Below are 23,065 nucleotides of genomic sequence, written 5' to 3' on the forward strand. Positions count from 1 at the left end.
TGGAGCTGAGGTATTCTAGTGCTCAGTCTGTCCCGGGTCATCAGTGCTCCATTCATTTACATATTTACATGTCTATTATTGTTATTTGAATAGCAGCAGCATTGTCAATGGCACTACAGAGTAAGGTAAACAAAGATGTATTGGTAATACAAATACATTCATATCTCATGTACAGCACAAATAGATAGGTGTGTAAACAACATACATTCAGTAGTAAAAGAAAATCCACAAAAAAGACTCGAGGAAGACCTGCCTTATGTACTTAGAGTAGGTGGTGGGAAAGTTAGTGAAGGCAATGGGTGAAACAGCGAATGATGTGGTGGAGAGTGATTTATCAACTAGGCTGGGTTTTTGCAAAGGCCAAAAGGCCTAGGTGAGCTGCTGTATAAGAAGTGAGCAAACCTGAAGTGAAAATAAACCGATGAGGTAAACAATTGTATCTATGGTCCTAATGCTAAATTTTCTGAAGTCTCATAGTCGTGCTTTGACTTTAAAGGTTAACAGCTAGGTTGACCGTTTTGGGAGTCTCGGGGAAATGGCAAATTTTTATATATAAATTTCTTCAGCTCCCATACAGACAAATCTTGGAATATTAAACTTTTTATCTATTCCCTGCATTCAGAAGTGTTTCTCAGCAACACAGGAGTTTTATAACCTCTAATAAGTTACCAGTGAGGGTAATGCTACAGCCTGACTGCAGAGAAACTATCATTACTGTATTTATTTACTATTATTTAGAGTCCTTACAGATGTTTTACAAGAACCTGAAGTCGGGAAAATGTAAAAGTTAGAAACCGCAGTAGATGTAAGCCTATGGACAGTCCAGGGGCTTCCCACCCTTCCTCAGCTGGTTAAGGCTTTATGGTTAAGCCTTTGATGTAGGGCTCAAGCTATATTGTAAAAACAGCAATGAGTCTTTGGGCACGGCTCCATAATGATCCTGGTCGCCCTTGGAGAGGGCCTTAAACAAAAACAGTAACCAAGAATTGAACTTCATCCCAATCAGTAGCTGATACCCCCTTTCCCATGCGAAGTCTATTCCTTTCCTCAAACGGGTCATCAGGGGGCTCTGTATGGCTGATTTTGTGGTAAAACCCCTCCCACAGTGTGATGTCAGCACCTTACAGCTCTGAGGTCCTGACATCACACTGTGGGAGCCTTGTTGCATTGTGGGAAATAACACCTGTTTCCAAGTGCCAAAAAGCAATCAGCATCTCCTGGCAGTAGTAAAATGTCACCATGTGATAAATGTCTGCATGTAAATCAGGGAGAGGAAAGATTTTACAATGAGCAAACACTGACAAAATCATTTATACATAATTATTGTAAAAAATAAGCACTTTTTTATTACATTATTTTCATTGGAGTTCCTCTTTAAGTTGCTGCAGCCCTGAAGCACTTTGAGTCCGCAAGGAGAAAAGTGGTATATAAATGTTATACGTCTTATCTTGTCTCCTGGAGCTGACCAATCCAGCGCTGGGACCCTTTAAGCATATCCGACAAGTGCTAGGGCAAGGGCTTGTCAGTAGGGTTGCCAGGTCGGCTGATGGAGAAAACCGGACAGGGGGTGGAGTTAGGGGCGGAGTCAGAAGCGCACTTTTATGTAGAGTGGGGCTAAGCAATGGGCTTTTTAAAAAATGTTTTTTACAGTATTTATATCGCACTGACATCTTCTGCAGCACATTACAGAGTACATAGCCATGTCACTAACTGTCCTCACTAGTACATGCACATAAGAGACCACTTTTCACCAGTAAATGCACATAATAAGAGACCGCTTTTCACCAGTAAATGCACATAATAAGAGACAGAGCAGAAAACTATTACAAAACTGGAAAACTATGCAAATAATGCAATGCATTTATGGCGTTTTTGCACAGTGAAGTGGTCGATTTCTTGCGGGAAGTTTTAAAATTTATTTTTTTTCCCACCAAAATTTTTTATTGAGAACAATAAAGTGGACATACATAGGCATAAAGTTAAAATATAAATCTGCGCATACATGTATGTACACATTTTGAGCAAATATAACAAATATAACAGTATAAATTGCGTTGTACAATAGTATGAATTCAAGTGTAAAGTATAGTAAGCAGCGGGCTCAGGCGAGATTGAATGAGATTGAAAGTCACGCCTGGACTATACGGAGGGGAGATAGAGCGGAGCCAATGCACACAAAGAGCGGAAATACAACCAGAGAATTATGGGTCACTCACTCACCATATCTCCAGACTCCTGACCTTACCTTGCTTCCTTCGCAGATGCAGAATCGCATTGCAAATGACGTGAGTGACGCACGTCATGCGTGCGTTGGCAACGCAGCGTTGGCGTCGCCGTAGCAACGTTGGGAAGCGCGGGCTCGGGGGCGGTACTTAAGCTGGCGTAACTTACGCCGCGTAAGCTGGCTGGCTGTGCCTTTGACTGACAGCCAGGCAGCGAATCAGCGGTCGGGTGGCGGCAAGTGGCAAAAGGCATAAAACCGGACATCTTAATTGTCCGGTTTAACATGCCTTTTTGGACAGGACACAGCGGCCAAAAACCGGACACCTGGCAACCCTACTTGTCAGATATGCTCTTGTGGCCATGTTCGCGTCTGTGTATGAGCGTGGCCATACTACGCATCTCGTGGTGAACTTTGCAGCCTGTCCTTGATCTCAGCCTGACCTTGACTACGATTGCTTCTTGCAATCATTCCATATTCCATTTCTCTCCCCTGGTCTCACCTGTTCTCCCAAACACTGTTAATCCTGGGCTGTAACCTGGTAGGCATCAAAACAACAAAGTTCATATTCCCTTACAGGGCACTCTGGTGAAATCCTGTGGTCTTTTAGACCCTGCACTCTGGGAATGCTCTTGCTTCAGTGGAAAAGTCAGCAATATTGTCACTACCATCACAGTAGGTATCAGCACCAAGCACTGGGAAAGCAAGAGTTGCTTTGGTATAAACATGCTGTGCATATGTGCCCACACCTCCGGTCACAGGCATGGCTCGTGGTGAAGGCACATCCTTAAAGAGACTCTGTAACAAATTGTTTATCTTTATTTCTTCTATGCTATAAGTTCCTATGCCTTTTCTAATGTGGTCTGGCTTACTGCAGCTTTTCCTAATTGCACAGTAGCTGTGTTATCTCTGTTATATGATCTAATCTTCTCTCTATAGTCGGCACAGTCAGGCTGAGGCAGTCAGACTGGAATGTGCAGGGCTGCTTGTGATTAGCTAGAAGCTGTACACACCCCCTGCAGGCTCTGTGTGACTAACACACTCTGCTTAGCTGAGCCTATTAGAAGCTGGTTAGTTTGTTTGTAAACACTGCCTAAAACTGGCAATTACAAGCCAGGTTTGCAGCAGAGAATGGCAGAAACAGCACAGAGGGGACCAGGAGCACATAATGAATAGAATGGTATGCTTTTTATTGTAAGAATTTCAGAGTACAGATTCTCTTTAAGCGAGTGTTCGGGAAGGGACGAGGACAGATGAGGCTGGCATGACTTCTGTGGCAGGATCGATGCCAGGTGCGGCTAAAGGTGGCCACACACGATACATTAAAATGATCCGATTTTACGGCAATTCGATCTCACGAAAAAATCGAAAGCTTTTTTTTTTCCTGGTTTTTTTTCCGATTTTTTTTTTTTTTTTTATCGATCCGGAATGCTGGAACTTTTTCTTCAATTTTTCTAAAGATTGTATGGTGTGTGTTAGATTATCAACTTATTAATATACATACCCTTGCAATTTTCTTAGAGTTTCCAATCATTTTTTATCATAACTGGGGGAAAATTGAACATGTGTGTGTGGTATATTGGTCATATTTTTGAAATGTTACAATCAGTCAGAAAAATTCATTACAATTCTTAAATGGAACAGATATTTAAAAAATGGTATGGTGTGTGGCCACCTTAACAGTGAGTTTCTATTGTAAACCTCGCCCTCTTTTCATAACTGCATATATAGGGAGCACAGAACAGGAACCACCAGACCACCACCTGGAAAACTACGGGGATGGGGCCACTAATTCATGTACAGTGGATGGATGGGGACCACTAGACTGACAGTGAAAGCTATATGAATATGGGGGGCTACTTGACCACAAGAGAATATTGGAAGGGGGGGGGGGGGGGCACTAGACCAGCAGTGAATACTGTGGAGGGATGGGGGACCAGTAGACCACCAGAGAATACTGTGGGGAGATGGGGACCACTAGGCCACCAGAGAATACTATGGTGGGAGCCTGGGAGGGCGCCACTAGACTACCAGGGAATACTGTGGAGATGAGCGGACCACTAGACTGCCAGGGAATACTGTAGTGGGACCACTAGACTGCCAGGGAAAACTATGAGGGGACCACTAGACTACCAGGGAATACTATGGAGATGGGGGACCACTAGACTGCCAGGGAATACTATGAGGGGACCACTAGACTGCCAGGGAATACTGTGGAGCATAGGGAATCCACAGGACTAGTACCAGGGGGTACTAAGTTGGGGATACGGATTCCAAAACTGGGACTGTCCCCAACACAAATGGACTGTTAGAACCTATGCAACCTACTCCTTCTCTAGGTAACATAAACCTGAGATGTCTCAATGAAAATATTTGATACTTACCCGGGGCTTCTTCCAGCCCCATGAGCACAAATGAGCACCGATGCGTCCCTCGCCGTCCTCCCGAGTGCCTCAGTTCAGCTGCAATCACTCCCTGTAATCTGGCTCAGTATCTCCAGTCGGCTCTTCTGCGCATGCATGGCCCCTCCACGCATGTGCAGAAGAGCTGACTTGATTTTCAAAAGTTATCATCATGGGAAAATCGACCCCGTTATTGATCAGCAGCAGTTTGGAAATGTAAACATGATGCAACTTCCTGTCAGATTATGAGAAATTGCATCATGCATGCAGCAATAGAGTCTATACACACCATGCAATTTCCCATCAGATAGACAGGTTAAATCGATCATTTCCAACAGGTCCAATCTGCTTTCCGATAGTTTTTCTGATCGATTTTCCCATCACTTCTATATAAAATCAGAAAATCAATTGTAAAATCAGATCAGACCTGTCAGAAATAATCATTTCGACCCATCTATCTGAGGGGAAATTGCATGGACAATTTCCCATCTGACTGGCAGGAATCGGACGATTATTTCCTACTTGTCCGATCGCCTCCCGATCAAAAACAGGAATGATTTTCTGAAGTTATCATGGGTAAATTGATCCCGTTATCGATTGGGAGAAGTTTGGACACGTACACACGATTCATTACCTGTCGATCGGACGAGAAACTGAATCGTGTGTACCCAGCATTAAAGGGGAACTGAAGTAAGAGGTATACGGAGGCTGCCATATTAATTTCCTTTTAATCAATACCAGTTGCCTGGCAGCCCTGCTGGTCTATTTCTCTGTAGTAGTATCTGAATAACACCAGAAACCAGCATGCAGCTAGTCTTGTCAGATCTGACTTTAGTCTGAAACACCTGATCTGCTGCATGCTTGTTCAGGGGTTTTGGCTAATACTATTAGAGGCAGAGGATCAGCAGGGCTGCCAGGCAACTGGTATTGCTTAAAGGGAAATAAACATGGCAGCCTCCATATACCTCTCTCTTCAGTTCCCCTTTAAGGTGGCCACTAATGATCAAATCTTTTTCATCCATGCTTTTTCTATGTAATATAAGGGACTGCCTAAATATCCATTCAATATATTCACTCAATGTACCCTGCATTGAGTTGGTAATATTGGATGAAAACAATTGGATCATTAGTGGCCAGCTTTAGAAGAAGTTAGGAAGAGTAGAAGCATTCTATATCTCAGGAGACAGCTATGCATTGCTTCTGTGCGGGCAGCAGAGGGCGCTGGCGGAGGAGGATAGCGGAAGGAGGAAGCATAGAGGTGCGGTGCAGAGCTGCTGTGTGACCAGCACAGGAGGAAGTGGAAGGGCAGGAGGTGCGGTGACAGTAGTACAGGGCGCCCGGAGACACGGACACACACCATGGCTGTCAACCTCAGTAAAAACGGTGCAGCCCTGCAAGCCGCCTACAGGGATGTGGTGGACGGGAAGACCAAGACTAACTGGTGAGTGCTGCTAAGGAGTGTCCATACTGGCAGGCAGGGGTGTGTATTGTCCAGCCAGGGAGCCTGTGCCCTTCTCACTGCAGGACTGGAGCCTACATACAGGCGTAGGGCATTGCTGCATATCTGAAGCAATTGCCAATCTAGTTAATACTATTGCCCTTGTGCTGGGACCTGTGGGCTATACCTTGCAGAGCTGGGACCTAAAGGTGTTACTTGCAGTGCTGGGACCTGTAGGCTGCGGGGTGTACCTTGCAGTGCTGGGACCTGTAGGCTGCAGGGTGTACCTTGCAGTGCTGGGACCTGTAGGCTGCAGGGTGTACCTTGCAGTGCTGGGGGACCTGCAGGCTGTACTTTGCAGTGCTGGGAGCTGTAGTCAGTGCCTTGCAGTGCTGGGGGACCTGCAGGCTGTGCCTTGCAGTGCTGGGAACTGTAGCCGGTGCCTTGCAGTGCTGGGACCTGTAGCCGGTGCCTTGCAGTGCTGGGAACTGTAGCCGGTGCCTTGCAGTGCTGGGAACTGTAGCCGGTGCCTTGCAGTGCTGGGAACTGTAGCCGGTGCCTTGCAGTGCTGGGAACTGTAGCCGGTGCCTTGCAGTGCTGGGAACTGTAGCCGGTGCCTTGCAGTGCTGGGAACTGTAGCCGGTGCCTTGCAGTGCTGGGACCTGTGGCCGGTGCCTTGCAGTGCTGGGACCTGTGGCCGGTGCCTTGCAGTGCTGGGACCTGTGGCCGGTGCCTTGCAGTGCTGGGACCTGTGGCCGGTGCCTTGCAGTGCTGGGACCTGTGGCCGGTGCCTTGCAGTGCTGGGACCTGTGGCCGGTGCCTTGCAGTGCTGGGACCTGTGGCCGGTGCCTTGCAGTGCTGGGACCTGTGGCCGGTGCCTTGCAGTGCTGGGACCTGTGGCCGGTGCCTTGCAGTGCTGGGACCTGTGGCCGGTGCCTTGCAGTGCTGGGACCTGTGGCCGGTGCCTTGCAGTGCTGGGACCTGTGGCCGGTGCCTTGCAGTGCTGGGACCTGTGGCCGGTGCCTTGCAGTGCTGGGACCTGTGGCCGGTGCCTTGCAGTGCTGGGACCTGTGGCCGGTGCCTTGCAGTGCTGGGACCTGTGGCCGGTGCCTTGCAGTGCTGGGACCTGTGGCCGGTGCCTTGCAGTGCTGGGACCTGTGGCCGGTGCCTTGCAGTGCTGGGACCTGTGGCCGGTGCCTTGCAGTGCTGGGACCTGTGGCCGGTGCCTTGCAGTGCTGGGACCTGTGGCCGGTGCCTTGCAGTGCTGGGACCTGTGGCCGGTGCCTTGCAGTGCTGGGACCTGTGGCCGGTGCCTTGCAGTGCTGGGACCTGTGGCCGGTGCCTTGCAGTGCTGGGACCTGTGGCCGGTGCCTTGCAGTGCTGGGACCTCTGGCCGGTGCCTTGCAGTGCTGTACCTTGCAGTGCCGGGGCCCGCGGGCTGTGCCTGGGACCTTTTGACTTTTACCTTGCAGTGCTGGGACCTGTAGCTCTATTTTGAATTGTGAAGCAATATTTGAAACTGAAAATCTTCTGGTAGCAGAATAAAGTTATACAGAATAAAGTGATGCAGTGAGTTTTGCACGTATTGCAGTGTGCAGAGACATGTTCCTTCCTGTATGGATTGTGGAGTGCAGATTGATAAATGAAGAGGGGCGGGTCCCATTTATATGAATAGACTTCCCTGTGCCAAGAAAGCAGCCATTCCCGTAATTGCTGCTGCAGATAAAGGCTAAACAGCACAAATCTGTCTCATTGGAAACACATGATATGTGTATGAAGGTAATAGTCAGTCTCCTGAGTGACATCGTCTTCCTCTGTTCCATGGGCACACATTACTTCAAGATTAGAGGTTCATTTTCAATAATTGTGTTTTAACCACTTGAGGACCCACCCTTTACCCCCCCTTAAGGACCAGCGCTGTTTGTTGGGATCTGTGCTGGGTGGGCTCTGCAGCCCCCAGCACAGATCAGCGGGCACGCAGAGCGATCAGATCGCCCCCCTTTTTTCCCCACTAGGGGGATGATGTGCTGGGGGGGTCTGATCGCTCCTGCCTGCAGACATGTTGCGGATTATTTCCGCTTGTGTTTACATTTAGCCTGCGAGCCGCCATCGGCGGCCCGCAGGCTATTCATGGAGCCCCCCGCCGTGAATGGACAGGAAGCAGCCGCTTGCGCGAGCGGCTGCTTTCTGATTAATCAGCCTGCAGCTGGCGATGCAGTACTGCGTCGCTGGTCCTGCAGCTGCCACTTTGCCGACGCACGGTATAAGCGTGCGGTCGGCAAGTGGTTAAAAACCAGCTGGCTGCACATCCTTCTGGAATATAATATGCTGGGTTTCCAGCAAAAATCACAAATTGCACTAGCAAAGTACACACCTTTTGTGTGTTTACTTAGTGATTTTGGTGCCCTTGTAAAATTGTTAATTTTTTTTTTTTAATTGAATATGGCTTTGCAGTTGCACTGAAAAGCAGCTTCTAGTGCGCTTCTGCATTAGTGCAAATCAGATTGCGCTAGTGGGAACAGCGTAATGTACCACGGCTTACTTCATAACAAGAGCATCCTTGTAATTGGAAAAATGTGTATACTTGCAAATGCAGATAGAATAGTACTCTTACCACCCAGTTTCAGAGTTTTCTCTATGCATTTGTGTGCAAAAGTGTCTTTGCTGTGATCCCCCCCCCCTTGAAAAAAAATAAAAAGGATGCTTTTTGTACTATCATGTTCCTTCCTGGAGAGTAGATGGGTATTTCTTCTGCTGGCTACACACTAGACAACTTCCTGTCCAATCGATGGCATTGATCCGATTATTTCCAGCATGTCCGATTGGCTACCGACGAGATTGATTTTGGGAAGTTATTATCAGAAATTCGATCTTGCAATCGATCAGAAGCAGTTTGGACATGTACACATGATGCAACTTCCTGTAGATTACCCATCGGTTTGATGGGAAACTGCATCATGTGTACCCAGCATAGTACAGTACAAGTATAGTCAGTGCTATTGTGTAATTTTTTTTATTATTTAAAGTTTCATTGTGTACAGGTAGTCCCCGGTTAACGAATGAGATAGGGACTGTAGGTTCTTTCTTAACCTGAATCTGTTCTTAAAGGAATACTGTAAGGGGTCGGGGGAAAATGAGTTTAAGTTACTCGGGGTTTCTAATGGTCCCCCGCAGACATCATGTGTTGGCACAGCCACTCACCGATGCTCCGGCCCCGCCTCCGGTTCACTTCTGAAATTTCAGACTTTAAAGTCTGAAAACCACTGCGCCTGCGTTGCCGTGTCCTCTCTTCCACTGACGTCACCAGAAGTGTATAGCACAAGCCCAGTATGGTCTGTGCCTGCTCAGCACACTCCTGGTGACATCAGCGGGAGCGAGGACACGGCAACGCAGGCGCAGTAGTTTTCAGACTTTAAAGTCTGAAATTCCAGGAGTGAACTGGAGGCGGGACCAAAGCATCGGTGAGTGGCTGCGGGAGGATGTCTGTGCGAGACCATTAGAAGCCCCGGGTAAGTTCAACTCATTTTCCCCCGACCCTCTACAGCAGGGGTCTCAAACTCGCGGCCTGCGGGCCATTTGCGGCCCTCGATACAATATTTTGTGGCCCTCGCCGGCAAAAGCTTCCTTATAGTTCGCTTGAGTGCTCCCAAGTAATCCCCCGCTAAATAAGGTCTGCAGGGCCCCCAAATCGCCCGGGGGGCAATCCGCCGGCATTTCCTGGAAGGGGCAGAGCTTTCAGCTTCAGCTCTGCCCCTCCTGATGTCAATCGCCGCCTCTCCCCGCCCCTCTCTGTGAAGGAAGAGTGAGAGGGGCGGGCAGAGGCGGCGATGCGCCGCGATTGTGAAATTCCTTATGCGGCCCAGCCTCATCCTGACTTTGCCCCCAGGTAAATTGAGTTTGAGACCCCTGCTCTACAGTATTCCTGTAAGTCGGAACAGTGTGTTATCTCTGTCCCCTGTACCTCCTCTGTGCCCCCATGTGCTTCCAGTGTCCCCCTCTGTGTCACCTCTGTCCCCCCAAGTCTATAGTGTCCCCCTCTGTGCCTGCTTATACAAGTTTAAAAACCGTTTTTTCTTTGAATTTTTAAAAATCGATTTTCACAAAAAATAGTCCCATATTGCAAAATGTTTTTTTTGATTCTTTTTTTTTTTTTTTTGGGCTCAAAAAATGAAGGAAAAAAAAAAAGGTAGGCTACCTGCATCAGGTAGCCACAAAAAACGCTGCTCCCGTTGGGCCGCAATGGCCCACTTTCACCTTCACCTTCGTAACCTCTAGGTTACAACACTGTACTGAGACTGTGTGTCTCTCATAGCATGCAGGGAGGTGGGGGAGCAGCAGGAGGCGTGGCCAGGGAGAGAGAGCTGCCCAATGGCAGCTCAAGAAACCCTGCAGGAACACCCCTGGCTGGTGTTTTGAACAGGGAATTCCTCTCTCCTGTGTTTACCTCCGAATTGGCGACAAAACTTGTCGCTAAACTCTGTGGGCTATAGCGTGGGGGGAGGGGGCATATAGCGGCGGTGGGGGGGACACAGAGCCATGTCATTAAGCAGAGAACATGCCTCTGTGTCCCATCTGCCCCCGAAGATCCACCTCGGGTTCTCTTTAAGTTTTCAAAAGTGAGAATACTCATATATGCAATTCTCATTGTCACATACAAAGAAATGCCACCTCTTTGTCATCACCCCTCCACCCCCTTCTGCATTTTCTATAACTGTTATTGTCATTGATACACTGCCTGCCAATCCACATATAGGATTTCCAGCAGCACCCAGTGTATTATTTCATGAATGAACTTTTATTTAATACATCCAGAAGTGTATCCTTCCCACTTGTGTGCCCATCAGATGAGCACTGCAGAGTCCACAGCTGCATCCTCTCTGCATAAGTGTGCCATCTGCTGGGAGCGACAGGAACCATACTCCAGCCTCACTGATATAACATTGCTGAACTATACCCTGCACCGTGTATAATTCTGGTGTAACTGCGCATGAATTACTCTTGTGTGACAGACTCCTCCTCTGTGCTTTCCTAGCCACAAGCCTCATGCTTCTTTCATGTCAGAAGTGTGTGAAGTCACATCAAGCAATTTTCTTAATTTTGAAGGGCAATAGCAGCCTTGGTAACCCTGTCACTTCAGCTTCCCTGTGAAGTAGACCTTACAACAGCAGCATAGTAGCTTAAATGGTTGACTTGTTTTTTAACAGTGTACTCTCCAGGGCAGCCAAATGCAGCATCCCCCTTGTGCTTCTTGTGTCATTCTCTGTCCCTCCCATGCCCTTCTCTGCCCCCCTGTGTGTCCTCCTGTGTCTCCTTTGTCCCGCATCGGGACAATACTGCAACAAAATCAGCCAACCACCACCTTCTCTTCTAACTAAGGCTGATGGTCCCATGAGAGGGAACCACGGCTCCGTCATTGGGCTATTCACTGCACTCGCTCGGTAGCATTGATTGGCCCAATGCTGGGGCCGTGGTCTAGGGCACCCCGACCAGACAATTCCTGTGGGTCCAACGGAATTGTTCAGAAGATGTACACTTTTGTGACAAGTCACAGCAGATGTACAATCAATTCAGGAGACACGGTTACTAACATTGGATGCGTCGAGACCGTATGAAAAGCACGGTTGCGCGAGAATGGATGCCCCTGTTGGTCCCCCTTGCTACACAAAGTGAGGAGACAGAGAAGAGTGCACTTACTAACACAAGGTTGGAATATTGAGAAACCATCTTGACCAATCATTAGTAAGTGCTATGTCTGGACCCAGCTATAAGAGAAATAGTGGGTCCAAAACCACCATTAACAGCAAGGAGAGCCAAAAATCTGGGAGATGAGCTTGTCCACAAGGTGCTCACCCCAACTGTGAATGGCAATTGGCTACAAAGGAGAACCCCCCCCAAAAAAAGGGGATGTTTAGATGTGGCCATTGCAACCCGGGTGCCCGGTGTTCCCACATGTGGACAGGACCAATATCTTTCTCACAAGATGGGGAAAAAGCGATTTTACATTCAATTGTGTACTAACTGTAATTCCCAAGCACTTGTATTCCAAATTATTTGTCTCTGTGGGAAAATGTATATTGGCACATCGTCCTTTTAAGCAGGGCTGTGGAGTTGGAGTCGAAGAGTCAGAGTCGGAGCAATTTTGGGTATCTGGAGTTGATGGTTTCATAAACTGAGGAGTCGGAGTTGGATGATTTTCTTACCGACTCCACAGCCCTGCTTTTAAGTCAAAGATTGGTGAGCACCTTGCCAACGTATCTAGTGGTAAACCTGTGTTGCCATTTGATGAACACTTTCAACAACATCACGGACGGTGCATTGAAGGTTTAAGAGCCGACATCACCCAGGTTGTTAAATTAAAATGAATTGATATCACAAGCTTATACATACAGTACATGGGAGATGATTGGATTCTCTATTCTGTGGGTAATGCCTGGTACACACCATGCAATTTTCCCACCAATTTCCCATTGTTTGATCATTTTCAGCTTGTCCAATTGAGAAAGGGATTGATTTTGTGCAGTACTGATCTCAAAATTGATAAAAAAATTTCGATTGGAAGGAAATCGGACATCCTGGAAATTATTGAACGTCAGGGAAAATAGAATCGTAATCGAATCGCACAAAAAATCGTACTGTGTAGATTGGGCTTCATGCATAAAATAGGAGCCGTTCACTCTGTCTTGCAATGAGTGGAGAACGGACAAAATATGTCCTTTCTGAGCTCAAGTGGCAGCCCCGTTTCCAGGGGCGGACGAGGCAGGTATATGCCCGGAGCGCAGTGAGGGAGGGGGAGCCGCAGCCACACTGGGACTGCAGGGGGTGACTTTTCCCTCTCTCTAACCCCCACCCCATGCTCCTCCCCCATAGCTGCAGAGTAAGCACAGCGGGAGGCCTCTTAGAAGAAGCAACTCCTTTCTTGCTCCAAGCGCCAATCCTGTCTGCAGCGCCGCTTGGCTTACTCTCTCTGCTTCCTGATTAGCAGGAAGTAGAGAGAGTAACCAGCGCTGCAGACAGGAGCCAGTGTTGTGTCTGATTACGCTGCCTGTTAATTTGCGCTGCCCCGCATGCGCAGTAGGAGACTATGCGGCCACAGTTCCTATTTAATTATGCTGCTGGTGGTAAAATACTAAATATCTCTGCTTCCTCACATCCTACACTCCCCAAATTTTCAGGGTAGGGAGGGGACCCCCCGAACTACCTCTATGCCAAATTGCAGCCCCCGAGCCCCACTGGTTCCCGAGATAGGTTTTTCTAATCAATCTCCTCAACCAGCGGGGCTCGGGGGCCGCATATAGGTCGTTTGGGGGATCCTCTCCCTACCCTGAAAATTTGAGTAGTGTAGGCTGTGTGGAAGCGGAGATATTTATTATTTTACCATCAGCAGCATCATTAACTTCACACTGAGCATGCGTGCTACTCAGTGTGGAAGGGAGCTTCCGGGCAGCGCAATCAGACATTACACCGGCTAAAGTGATCTGCTCTTGGAGCCAGGAAGGAGGTGCTTCTTCTAATAGGCTTCCCGCTATGCTTACTCTGAAGTGGATGAAGTTTAAAGCCGACTCCCCCCTCCCCACGGTAGAGTCCCAGTGTGGCCGCCGCTACCCCCTCCATGACCTATACGGGGGCAACTATACCTAGCTAACCTATACTGTCTGCACCTATAACTAGCAATTTTTACACCCTCGCCCTGGGTGCAATTTAGCCTAGAAACTGCCCTGTCAAGTGTCCCCATTCACACTGGGGATTGCAAAACGCTTGCAAACTGGGGATTGCAAAACGCTTGCAAAATCACTAGCGTTTTGCAGAGTGATTTTTTTTTTTTAATTTTTTTTTTTTTTTTTTCTCACTGAACATCTATGTGATTTTTGGGTTATTGCATTTCACAATTTTTTAACATTTGAACCATGTTTACTTTAAAATCGAGGAAAAGCAAAACATGCACTGCATTTCCAATTCCAGCAAATCACTGCCATATACTATACATTACAGCAGCCTTTCTCAACCTTTCTACCCTGGAGGAACCCTGCAAATAACTTTTGGATCTCAAGGAACCCCTGCAAACAATTTTTTGATCTGGAGGAACCCCTGCATTTATTATGCAGGAGGCGTGGTCTTTAAAAGTATATGTGGCTGTTTATTTCACTCCCCCCATTACACTGCCACTCATTATACTGTCTCCTGATCCCCAATTTAGTGCTTCTTGTTTCAGTACCACCTATTATAATGTGCTCTATTATACTTCCCCCACGATGGGGGAAAATGCCAAGGAACCCCTGCAGAGTCCTCAAGGAACCCTGGTTGAGAAAGCCTGCATTACAGTATCACTTTTCAAAGTGCTAGCGGTCGCCAGCAATTCACAGCGCTGCAGAAATCGCCCGGAAAGGCTCCCCAGTAGACCAGGCCCTAAGGCTGTGTTCCCACTTGAGCGCATAACGGACATTTTTTGATTGTTCTCCACTCATTGCTAAACTGCCAGTGAAGTCTCCTATTTTATAAATGGAAGCCGTTCACACTTGTCATGCTGCAATGGATCTGTGGGATCTGTTGCAGGAAAAGCGGGTCGTACTTTCGTGCAGTCCGCGGTAAACCTGGGCAGGCGGATGTGTTCACTATATAGCATATGGGGGTAACACATCTGCCCCAGGCTCCAGCCGGACCACAGCGGACACTGCATTGTCTGCTGGCCGCACGTGGGAACACAACCTTACTGTGCACACCTGTGTGAACTGCTGTGTAAAGTAGTCTTGCAGTGGAAGTACTGTGACTCCTTTGTAGTAAGATGAGATACTGAATCAGTCCTGGGGCATGGCTGGAATGCTGATTCAGTCTCCGTAATGTAGCTTAATGTAGCTGGCACTGCCGCCTCTGAAATTAGGCTTTATAATGTGTTGTAATTGAAATAATTGGATGAATAAAGTATGACAACATGAGTAGAAGAGGAACAACAAAAGAGCTCCATGTGGCTGGGGAAGGAGATGTGAGTGAGGCAGGGAGGTATTGTGCACAGTCTGGGACAGATAAGGCTGTGTAAACATACAGGGAGGACCTGCTCTGTAACCCCAAGCGGAGTCCCACCCATATAATTACACACTGTGAATATCTCTGTGTGTGAGGTCACCACTTGGGGTTGTGTGTGTGGTGTTTTATTTTCAGATGTCTTTATGGTTAGTACTGTTCTGATGGCTGACACAGTACAACACTCTACTGGTTAGCACTGTTAAAGGGAACTGTGCGCAATTTTAGAAAAGCATCTTAAACGAACCACACCCTAAGGGGTTGTTAAAGTGGACCTGGACTGTCCTGAGCTCTTGTACAGGACAGAAGGAAAACGTAGAGAAATGCACCCTGTGTGTATTTAGAGAGTTTAGCCTGTCTAATTCCCCCTCATTTGTGTCTAATCATAAGTTATAATTTGATCTCTCCTCTGTGTCACATGACTGCCATGCTCATTTGAAAGCACAGGCTGTTAACAATATGTCTGCTTACATGAAAGCAGGAAGTAGAAACTCTGCAGATTTATTTTAGGATTTGTATCAGCTGTATTTTGTTTAGTGAATGTGGGGTCTCAATTAAAATAAAAAACAGATACTTACCTAAGGAGAGGGAAGGCTCTGGGCTCTATTCATCCGTCCCGCTCTCCTCCAGGTGTCCTCGGTCTTCAGCAGGCTCCCCCATTTGAATCTCCCCACTGGGGGAGACTTCTGCAGCCTTGGGAAGCACTCAGTCTTCTGAAGACCGGCGGCTCTGTACTGTGCATACACAAGGGCGCCAGAGAGGGTGCTCGCACGTGCGCAGTATGGATCGGCCTGTCTGCGGAAGCCCGAGTGCTTCTGAAGGCTGCCAAAGTCTCCCCAACCTGGAAGAAAGCAGCCACGACCCTTTTGGTTGTGATCTGCTAATGGAGGAGCCGTTTACTACACTAGTCCTCAGGTCCCAGGGAATGCGTCTGTATAAATATACAATGTATGACCAATTCTAATATAGTAAACCTCTGATATAGTAAACTACTTCTCCTGGTCCCTTGGATTTTACTTTAAAGGGATTCTACTGTATATATGAGCTGCAAGGTGTGTGCTAAATACTGAGCCAATATGGCATGTAGAATACTCTGTGTGGTAGAAGCTTTCTTTATTTCCATGAAGGAAGTAGCTGGTTTACTTCATCTAAAAATTGCAAATACACTGTTCACAAAAACATACTTCTCACTGGGGAAAGGGGAAGTCTGTGTTCAGAAACTGATGCTGACTGATATTATGCTTGTAATGCTGCGTACACACTCTGGTTAGAACTAAGCTGTGGTGGACAATAAATGCCACCTCGGCTGAGAATCGCGAGTGGCCCCAGTTCACTGCCTGACATTTGGTAAGGATCCGGCATGCCAGATATTTAGCGATCCCAGATGCCCACGCATTGCCTAATCGCATTGATCTCCCCCACCAGTGGGAATTTGCTACATCACGTGCTACTTGTTCTTCCTCTGCTTGCCTCCATAGCAATAGACGCAGCACTAGCCTGCAGGCTAGTGGTCTGTACAGTGTTATCACAGCACTGCCGCCCAAGGGATCCTGTACTGAGTGCTGCTGGGTGATAGAAATCCCTGTGTGTATGAGGCTTTAGTGACTGCACATAGGCACATTTTAAGGACAACTGAAGTGAGAATAATATGGAGGCGGACATATTTATTTTCTTTCAAACAATACCAGTTGTCTGGCAGCCCTGCTGATCTTTTTGGCTGCAGTAGTGTCTAAATAACATCAGAAACAAGCGTGCAGCTAATCCTGTGAGCTTTAACAATAACGTCAGAAACACCTGATCTGCTGTATGCTTGTTCAGGGGCTATGGCTAAAAGTATTAGAGACAGAGGACCAGCAGGATAGCCCAGGAACTGGTATTGTTTAAAAGAAAATAAATATGTCAGCCTCCATATTCGTCTCGTCACAGTTGTACTTTAATTCAGTCCAAAAGATACTTCTGCATACAAGTCGCAGCCTGATTTCACATGAAGATAAACACTGAATGACTAGGAAATCCTGGCAGTCTGGATATTTGCCTTTTAAGGTGGCCATACATCTAGCGATTTAGTCACGTGGGGTGTGAATGTGAAAATAGGGCACAAGCACTTAGTGCGAGTGGCGGATAAGTTTAACTGCCTGAGCACCAGGCTGGACATAAAACATTAGGGGGACAGCAGCTGGGGGTTTCTGTCACGTTTGTCTTTCGCGATTATTGCACGACATTACCGCCGCGCACCTGATCAAGCACATTGACCCGAGCTTTTCCAGCATGTTTGATTGCTGAAATTTGATGCATGTATCTATGTACCCTTGGCCAGATGGATCGGGATCTCCGCCGATGAACGATCATCCCCCAATTTGGCCAAATGGATCAGGAGACAATCGTTCGTTGGTGGAAATTCCTGATTCATCTGGCCGTGGGTACCAGGGCGTTGGAGTCGGAGCAATTTTGGGTACCTGGAGTCTGAGTCGATGGTTTCATAAACTGAGGAGTCGGATGATTTTTGTACCAAATCCACAGCTCAGTGGATTAGACTAAGGAGTCTGAGCCACTTTGGGTGCCTGGAGTCGGAGTTGATGGTTTCATAAACTGAGGAGTCTGAGTTGGATGATTTTTTTTTTTTTTTTACCGACTCCACAGCCCTGGTGGGTACACAGCTTAAGTGAGAGGTATGTGACCTAGCTTGGCTCGCGAATATCTTTCCTTCTGTAGTGTGTCCTTGCGCATCTACGTGAACAAATCACAGCAAAGTGGGCTGCAGAATTTAGGGGAAAGCTTACAAAGGCTGAGTTTTCATAACATGAGAAATATATATATGTTACGGCCAGAACCCGAAGTCTGGCCACTTCGGGTTCTGGCCGGTCACAACGCGAAGTGGCCGGCTGATCCGGCCAATATACAAAATGCCTGGGAATTTCGGACTTTGGCCGGCCAGAACGCGTTGTGACTTACCTTGGCCGGCCAAGTCCCGACGTTCCCTGCACCGCTCCCCCGCCATCTGCTTTCCCCTCCCCACCGCCAGCCAGGAAGCCCCGCTCCTCCCCCGCTGCCGTTCTAGACCTCAGATCAGGGCGACCGGACCGGGGAAGCAGAGAGAGACAGAGCAGCTCACGCGACCCGCAGGACGCATACACTTCAATGCAGAAGTGACATCATTGAACACTTCCGCATTGAAGTGTATGGGTCCGGACAGGTAGCTCGCGTGCGCTGCTCTGCCTCTCTCCACCTCTCTGATTGCCCTGATCGGAGGTCTGAGTACTAGTGCTGGCACTGGCAGCCTCCAGGAAAGCCCCCCCTCAGCCCAGCAAAGCACCCCCAGCCTAAAAGGCACCCAGCAAAGCCCACCCCCAGCCATGCAAAGCCGCCCCCCCACCCACCATGCAAAGTGCACAGCAACAAAGCCCCCCGACCATGCAAAGCACCCCAGCCATGCAAAGCCACCCCCCCCCCCCCCCCCGACCATGGAAAGTGCACACCAAAGCAGCCACAGCCATGCACAGCCCCCCAGAAAAGACCCCCCCCCCCCACCATGCAAAGCGCCCCCAGCCATGCATCCCCCCCTCATCTGTGACTACTTGCCACTGTAATTTGATCTCTCCCCCTGTCACCTGACTGCCACAGCAGAGCAGCTAATTTAAAAGCACAGGATGTTAACAATATGTCTGCTCCCAAGAAAGCAGGATGTAGACACACTGCAGATTTATTGCAGGATTTGCATCAGCTGTAACTAAGAAATGATTTTCTTTAAAAAGATTATTATGCTGTTGTGTGTATTTTGGAGCAGAGAGGACGTTCCGAGTGCCATTCATGGTGCTGGACAGGACCCAGGATGTTCTGGGATTTCTGCCTTTTGGACTTTGGCCGACTGACTTTGGCCGTTTCTAGAACTGGCCGGCCAATGTCAGAAATTCCCAGTATTTTGGACTTTGGCCGACGTCAAATCGGCCAATTCTAGAATTGGCCGATTTCTGGTTTTGGCCGTAACATATATATATATATATATATATACCACTCATTTGTTCTTTGAACTATGTAATTACTTATTTATTTTATTTATTTAAGTATTAATATAGTGCCGACTGTTCCTCAGAGGGGTTACAATCTAATCCCTACCATAGTCATATGTCTAAATCGTGTAGTGCTTGTATCATAGTCTAGGGCCAATTTAGGGGGAAGCCAATTAACTTATCTGTATGTTTTTGGGATGTGGGAGGGAACCAGAGTGCCTGGAGGAAACCCATGTAGACACGGGGAGAACATGCAAACTTCGTGCAGATGCTGACCTGGCTGGGATTCGAACCGGGGACCCAGCGCTGCAAGGCGAGAGCGCTAACCACTACGCCACTGTGCTGCCCATATTTCAAAGACCATCCACACCACCAACCAAATATGTCTATGTAGTTGTGGGACACTTTGATTTTAGCAGCGGTGAGTTTGCCTCAATTAATTACAGGAAGTGGAGTTTGTCTATGAGTTTTTCCACTGTGTCCCCTCACTGTGTCACCTCAGCTAGATTAGCTCTGACATGAAATACTGTGAGGTGGGTCACAGATTGTTGTGACAGATTTTATAGTGCCCAGTTATTGGATTTCCTGACACCCTCAGAGCCAATGCAATGTCTTCAGCCAGCTTGAACAGAGAACATTTATATCGCGCTTTTCTCCTGGCAGACTCAAAGCGCCAGAGCTGCAGCCACTAGGGCGTGCTCTATAGGCAGTAGCAGTGTTAGGGAGTCTTGCCCAAGATCTCCTTACTGAATAGGTGCTGGCTTACTGAACAGGAAGAGCCGAGATGCATATCCTGGTCTCCTGTGTCAGAGGCAGAGCCCTTAACCAGGACACCATCCATCCACTTTGTACTGAGCCCACTACAGGAAAGTGCTCTGAGCACTATGCAGGTGTTTTATTATTCAGTGTGGCTTGCACCTGACTCTGCAGGCCCTTTGCTTCCATGGCTTCTCTCTGCCAGGAGAGAGTTGGAAAGGCTGGGGACACACAGCTTGGAGCCACATTAGTGTTGGATGCACTTGTGTGTAGGAGGCTATTGGCTTACGAGCATCTGCTGCTTTCCTGCATTGTGAGCGCAGTGCTTGTTGTCTATGTAAGCTTCAATCTCTGCAAGTTAATCCACCTACTCTGTGGACTCTGTTTTAAATTGGGTACAGGTACAATTTAACAAGAACTGAAGTCGAGGAAGGAAAAAAAAACCAGTCAGTCGAAAAGCCTTTAAACTCTTTCTCCTTTTAAGTTGGAACCATTTATAAAGATATTGATGTTATTATTGTTGTGTGTTTATATTGTGCTGACGCCATCAGCAGCAGTTTACAGAATATATGAGTACGCCACTAACTGTCTGAGGAGCTTACAATCTAATCCCTGCTATTCTCATAGTGTTATATCCTCTTCATAGTCTAAGGCCCTGTGCAAACACTAGATGGTTTATAAGATCCCTGTATAGTAGTGGGCAGCACTGTGGCATCGTGGTTAGTGCTCTCTCGCCTTGCAGTGCTGGGTCCACGATTCGAATCCCAACCAGGTCAGCATCTGCAAGGAGTTTGTATGTTCTCCCCATGTCTGTGTGGGTTTCCTCTTGGCACTCCGGTTTCCTCCCACATCCCAAAAACATACAGATAAGTTAATTGGCTTCCTCCTAAATTTGCACTAGATACGATACATGCACTACATGAAACCTACATAGACATATATAACTATGGTGGGGACTAGATTGTGAGCCCCTCTGAGGGCCAGTTAGTGACAAGACAATATACTGTACAGCACTGCGTAATATGTCGGCGCTATATGAATACTAAAATAAATTCTATAATTTTTTTGTTTTTGATTGATAGGCTAAAGTCAATCAAAAGATCCACAATGTTGATTTTTAATCTGTTATAAAAGGATCGATCATAATAGCGATTGTTATATTGATCTAATTTGAATCGTAATATTGCTCAAAAACAAAAAATCAGTTGATAATTGAATAGTGTATGCCCAGCTTTTAGATGAGGTGGCTGGCCAGGTAAGCTTCAGCCAAGAATCTAGTGTGTATGGCAGCTTCTGACCTTCTAGACTGGCAATCTATCATACTCAATCCACCTTCTCCATGCTTCTCCGTTGTTCTTTTACTTTCCTCTATGCCTATGGCAACAGCACGCTTAAAGTGGATCTGAGATAAACTTTTACTCATTGCATAAATATGTCCCTTTATATAGTTTATAGGGCATTCCTCAAGCCAAATACTTGCTTTGTTTTGTTTTAGTACTCTAATTCCCTATAAACTAAACAAGCCCCGCCCACAGCTTTTCCATAGTGCCTTGGCACTCTGAGCCTTAGTAGCAAGGGCTTATGGGAGCTCAGTCTGGGCAGGAGGTGGAGGTTACTAGCCAGAGATTTCAGAGGCAAAGGGGAGGAGGGAGGAGGAGAGGGGACTGAATTTGTCACAGGCTGAGGGCTGGAGATGCATATCAGCTTGCCTGTGTGTAATGTAACAAACAAAACATGGCTTCTGTCATTGTATCATAGAATACATAATCATAAACTGTTGAAGCTGTTTGCAGCTAGATTTGCTGTGTAAACTATCTAAACTTTAGATAAGATAGATAGACAAGTTACTTGTTATAGTTAATTTTTTATCTCGGATCCGCTTTAACAAGCCTCTAGGCCAGGCATGGGCAAACTTGGCCCTCCAGCTGTTACAGAACTACAAGTCCCACAATGCATTTGGCTTTGAGTCATTACTGTGGCTGTCAGACTCCTGCAATGCATTGTGGGACTTGTAGTTCCTTAACAGCTGGAGGGCCAAGTTTTCCCATGCCTGCTCTAGGCTAAAGATACATCAGTATAGAACTCTACCGCCGAGCTGTTGCACGAGGAATCAAGTCTTGATCCTTGTGGGTACCAGTATTTGTACATGTTTATGCAACTATGTTCTTATTCAATGTGTGGTACTGAAAGATTAGCCGCATTAAAAAAAATAAAAAAATCTTTAAGGACATTTATGGTATCTCATAACGTTACTGTAAGGATATTGCTGGGAACCTTATGGATTACATGCCACAGAAAAGTATTGCCATTAAAGCTTCACAGATAATGCTCTAAACACCAATATTAGATAAGCAATTAAACTGGAATGAACATGAAGTTATACCATAGCCATAGAATTACAGCTTCTAGCAATGCTGCACTCTGAGCTAAGGGATTTATGACCTTTACACAGATGACATCATGGGACGAATGCAAATAGGATAACCCCATGAGGAATTAACTACCGTAGTTTATATTGTATGTTATTCCAGACTTTAATTACACCGTAAGCAGATTCAAACCGTTTCTAGGAGTCTGAAAGGGGTATACCGATATTTTATTTCCTTCATAGTTTGACATTCATATAAATAGCTGGTCAGAAATGTTTCCTTCATAGTTTTAACAGCCCCAAAATAAACCTACGCTCAGATGCATGTGGAAGCTACCATAATTATTCTAAAGCAAAAATGCCAATTTCCTGACCTGTCATGCATGTCCTCTGCTTTTCATGATGTGACCACAATGAGAACACCAGTCTGGTGGTCTGACCATGCTGAGAAAAGAATAGCAGTCATGTAGGGAAAGGTTAATTTGCAGAACTTTACAGCTGATTGTTTTCCCCTATTGTTTCTTGTGCTTTATCTGACAGTCAGTCTTGCTGACAGCCTGTGATCTGCAGCAATGAAACCCCTGTGATTACTCCTGCCTGTTTGCGGAAGTCGATTCTTTCTTATTTTTACTAGGAAATAACAAATATAGAGTGCGTGGGAGGCGTGTGTTAACCTATTGTATTCAACACTGAAGCTGGCTGCAGGGTGGTGCTGCTCTGTAGCATTGTCCAAAGGTGGCCACACACGATACAATAAAATGATCCGATTTCACGGCAATTCGATAAATATGATCGGATCTCCTGAAAAATTGATCGGATTTTTCAGTCTAATGAAAAAAAAGCTTTCGGATTTCTTGT

General features: G+C 46.9%; 1 protein-coding gene across 1 annotated transcript in view; it reads left to right on the forward strand.

The window, feature by feature from the left end:
• The first annotated feature begins 5,907 nt into the window (after positions 1-5,907).
• Positions 5,908-23,065, forward strand: part of DBNL (drebrin like) — a 68,589-nt gene continuing 51,431 nt past the window's right edge. The window contains exon 1 of the mRNA XM_068274753.1: positions 5,908-6,064. Coding sequence (XP_068130854.1) covers positions 5,982-6,064 — 83 coding nt within the window. The 5' untranslated portion in view covers positions 5,908-5,981. The remainder of the gene's footprint in view (positions 6,065-23,065) is intronic.

This window comes from Hyperolius riggenbachi, chromosome 3 (assembly GCF_040937935.1).
Source record: "Hyperolius riggenbachi isolate aHypRig1 chromosome 3, aHypRig1.pri, whole genome shotgun sequence".
NCBI lineage: Eukaryota > Metazoa > Chordata > Amphibia > Anura > Hyperoliidae > Hyperolius > Hyperolius riggenbachi.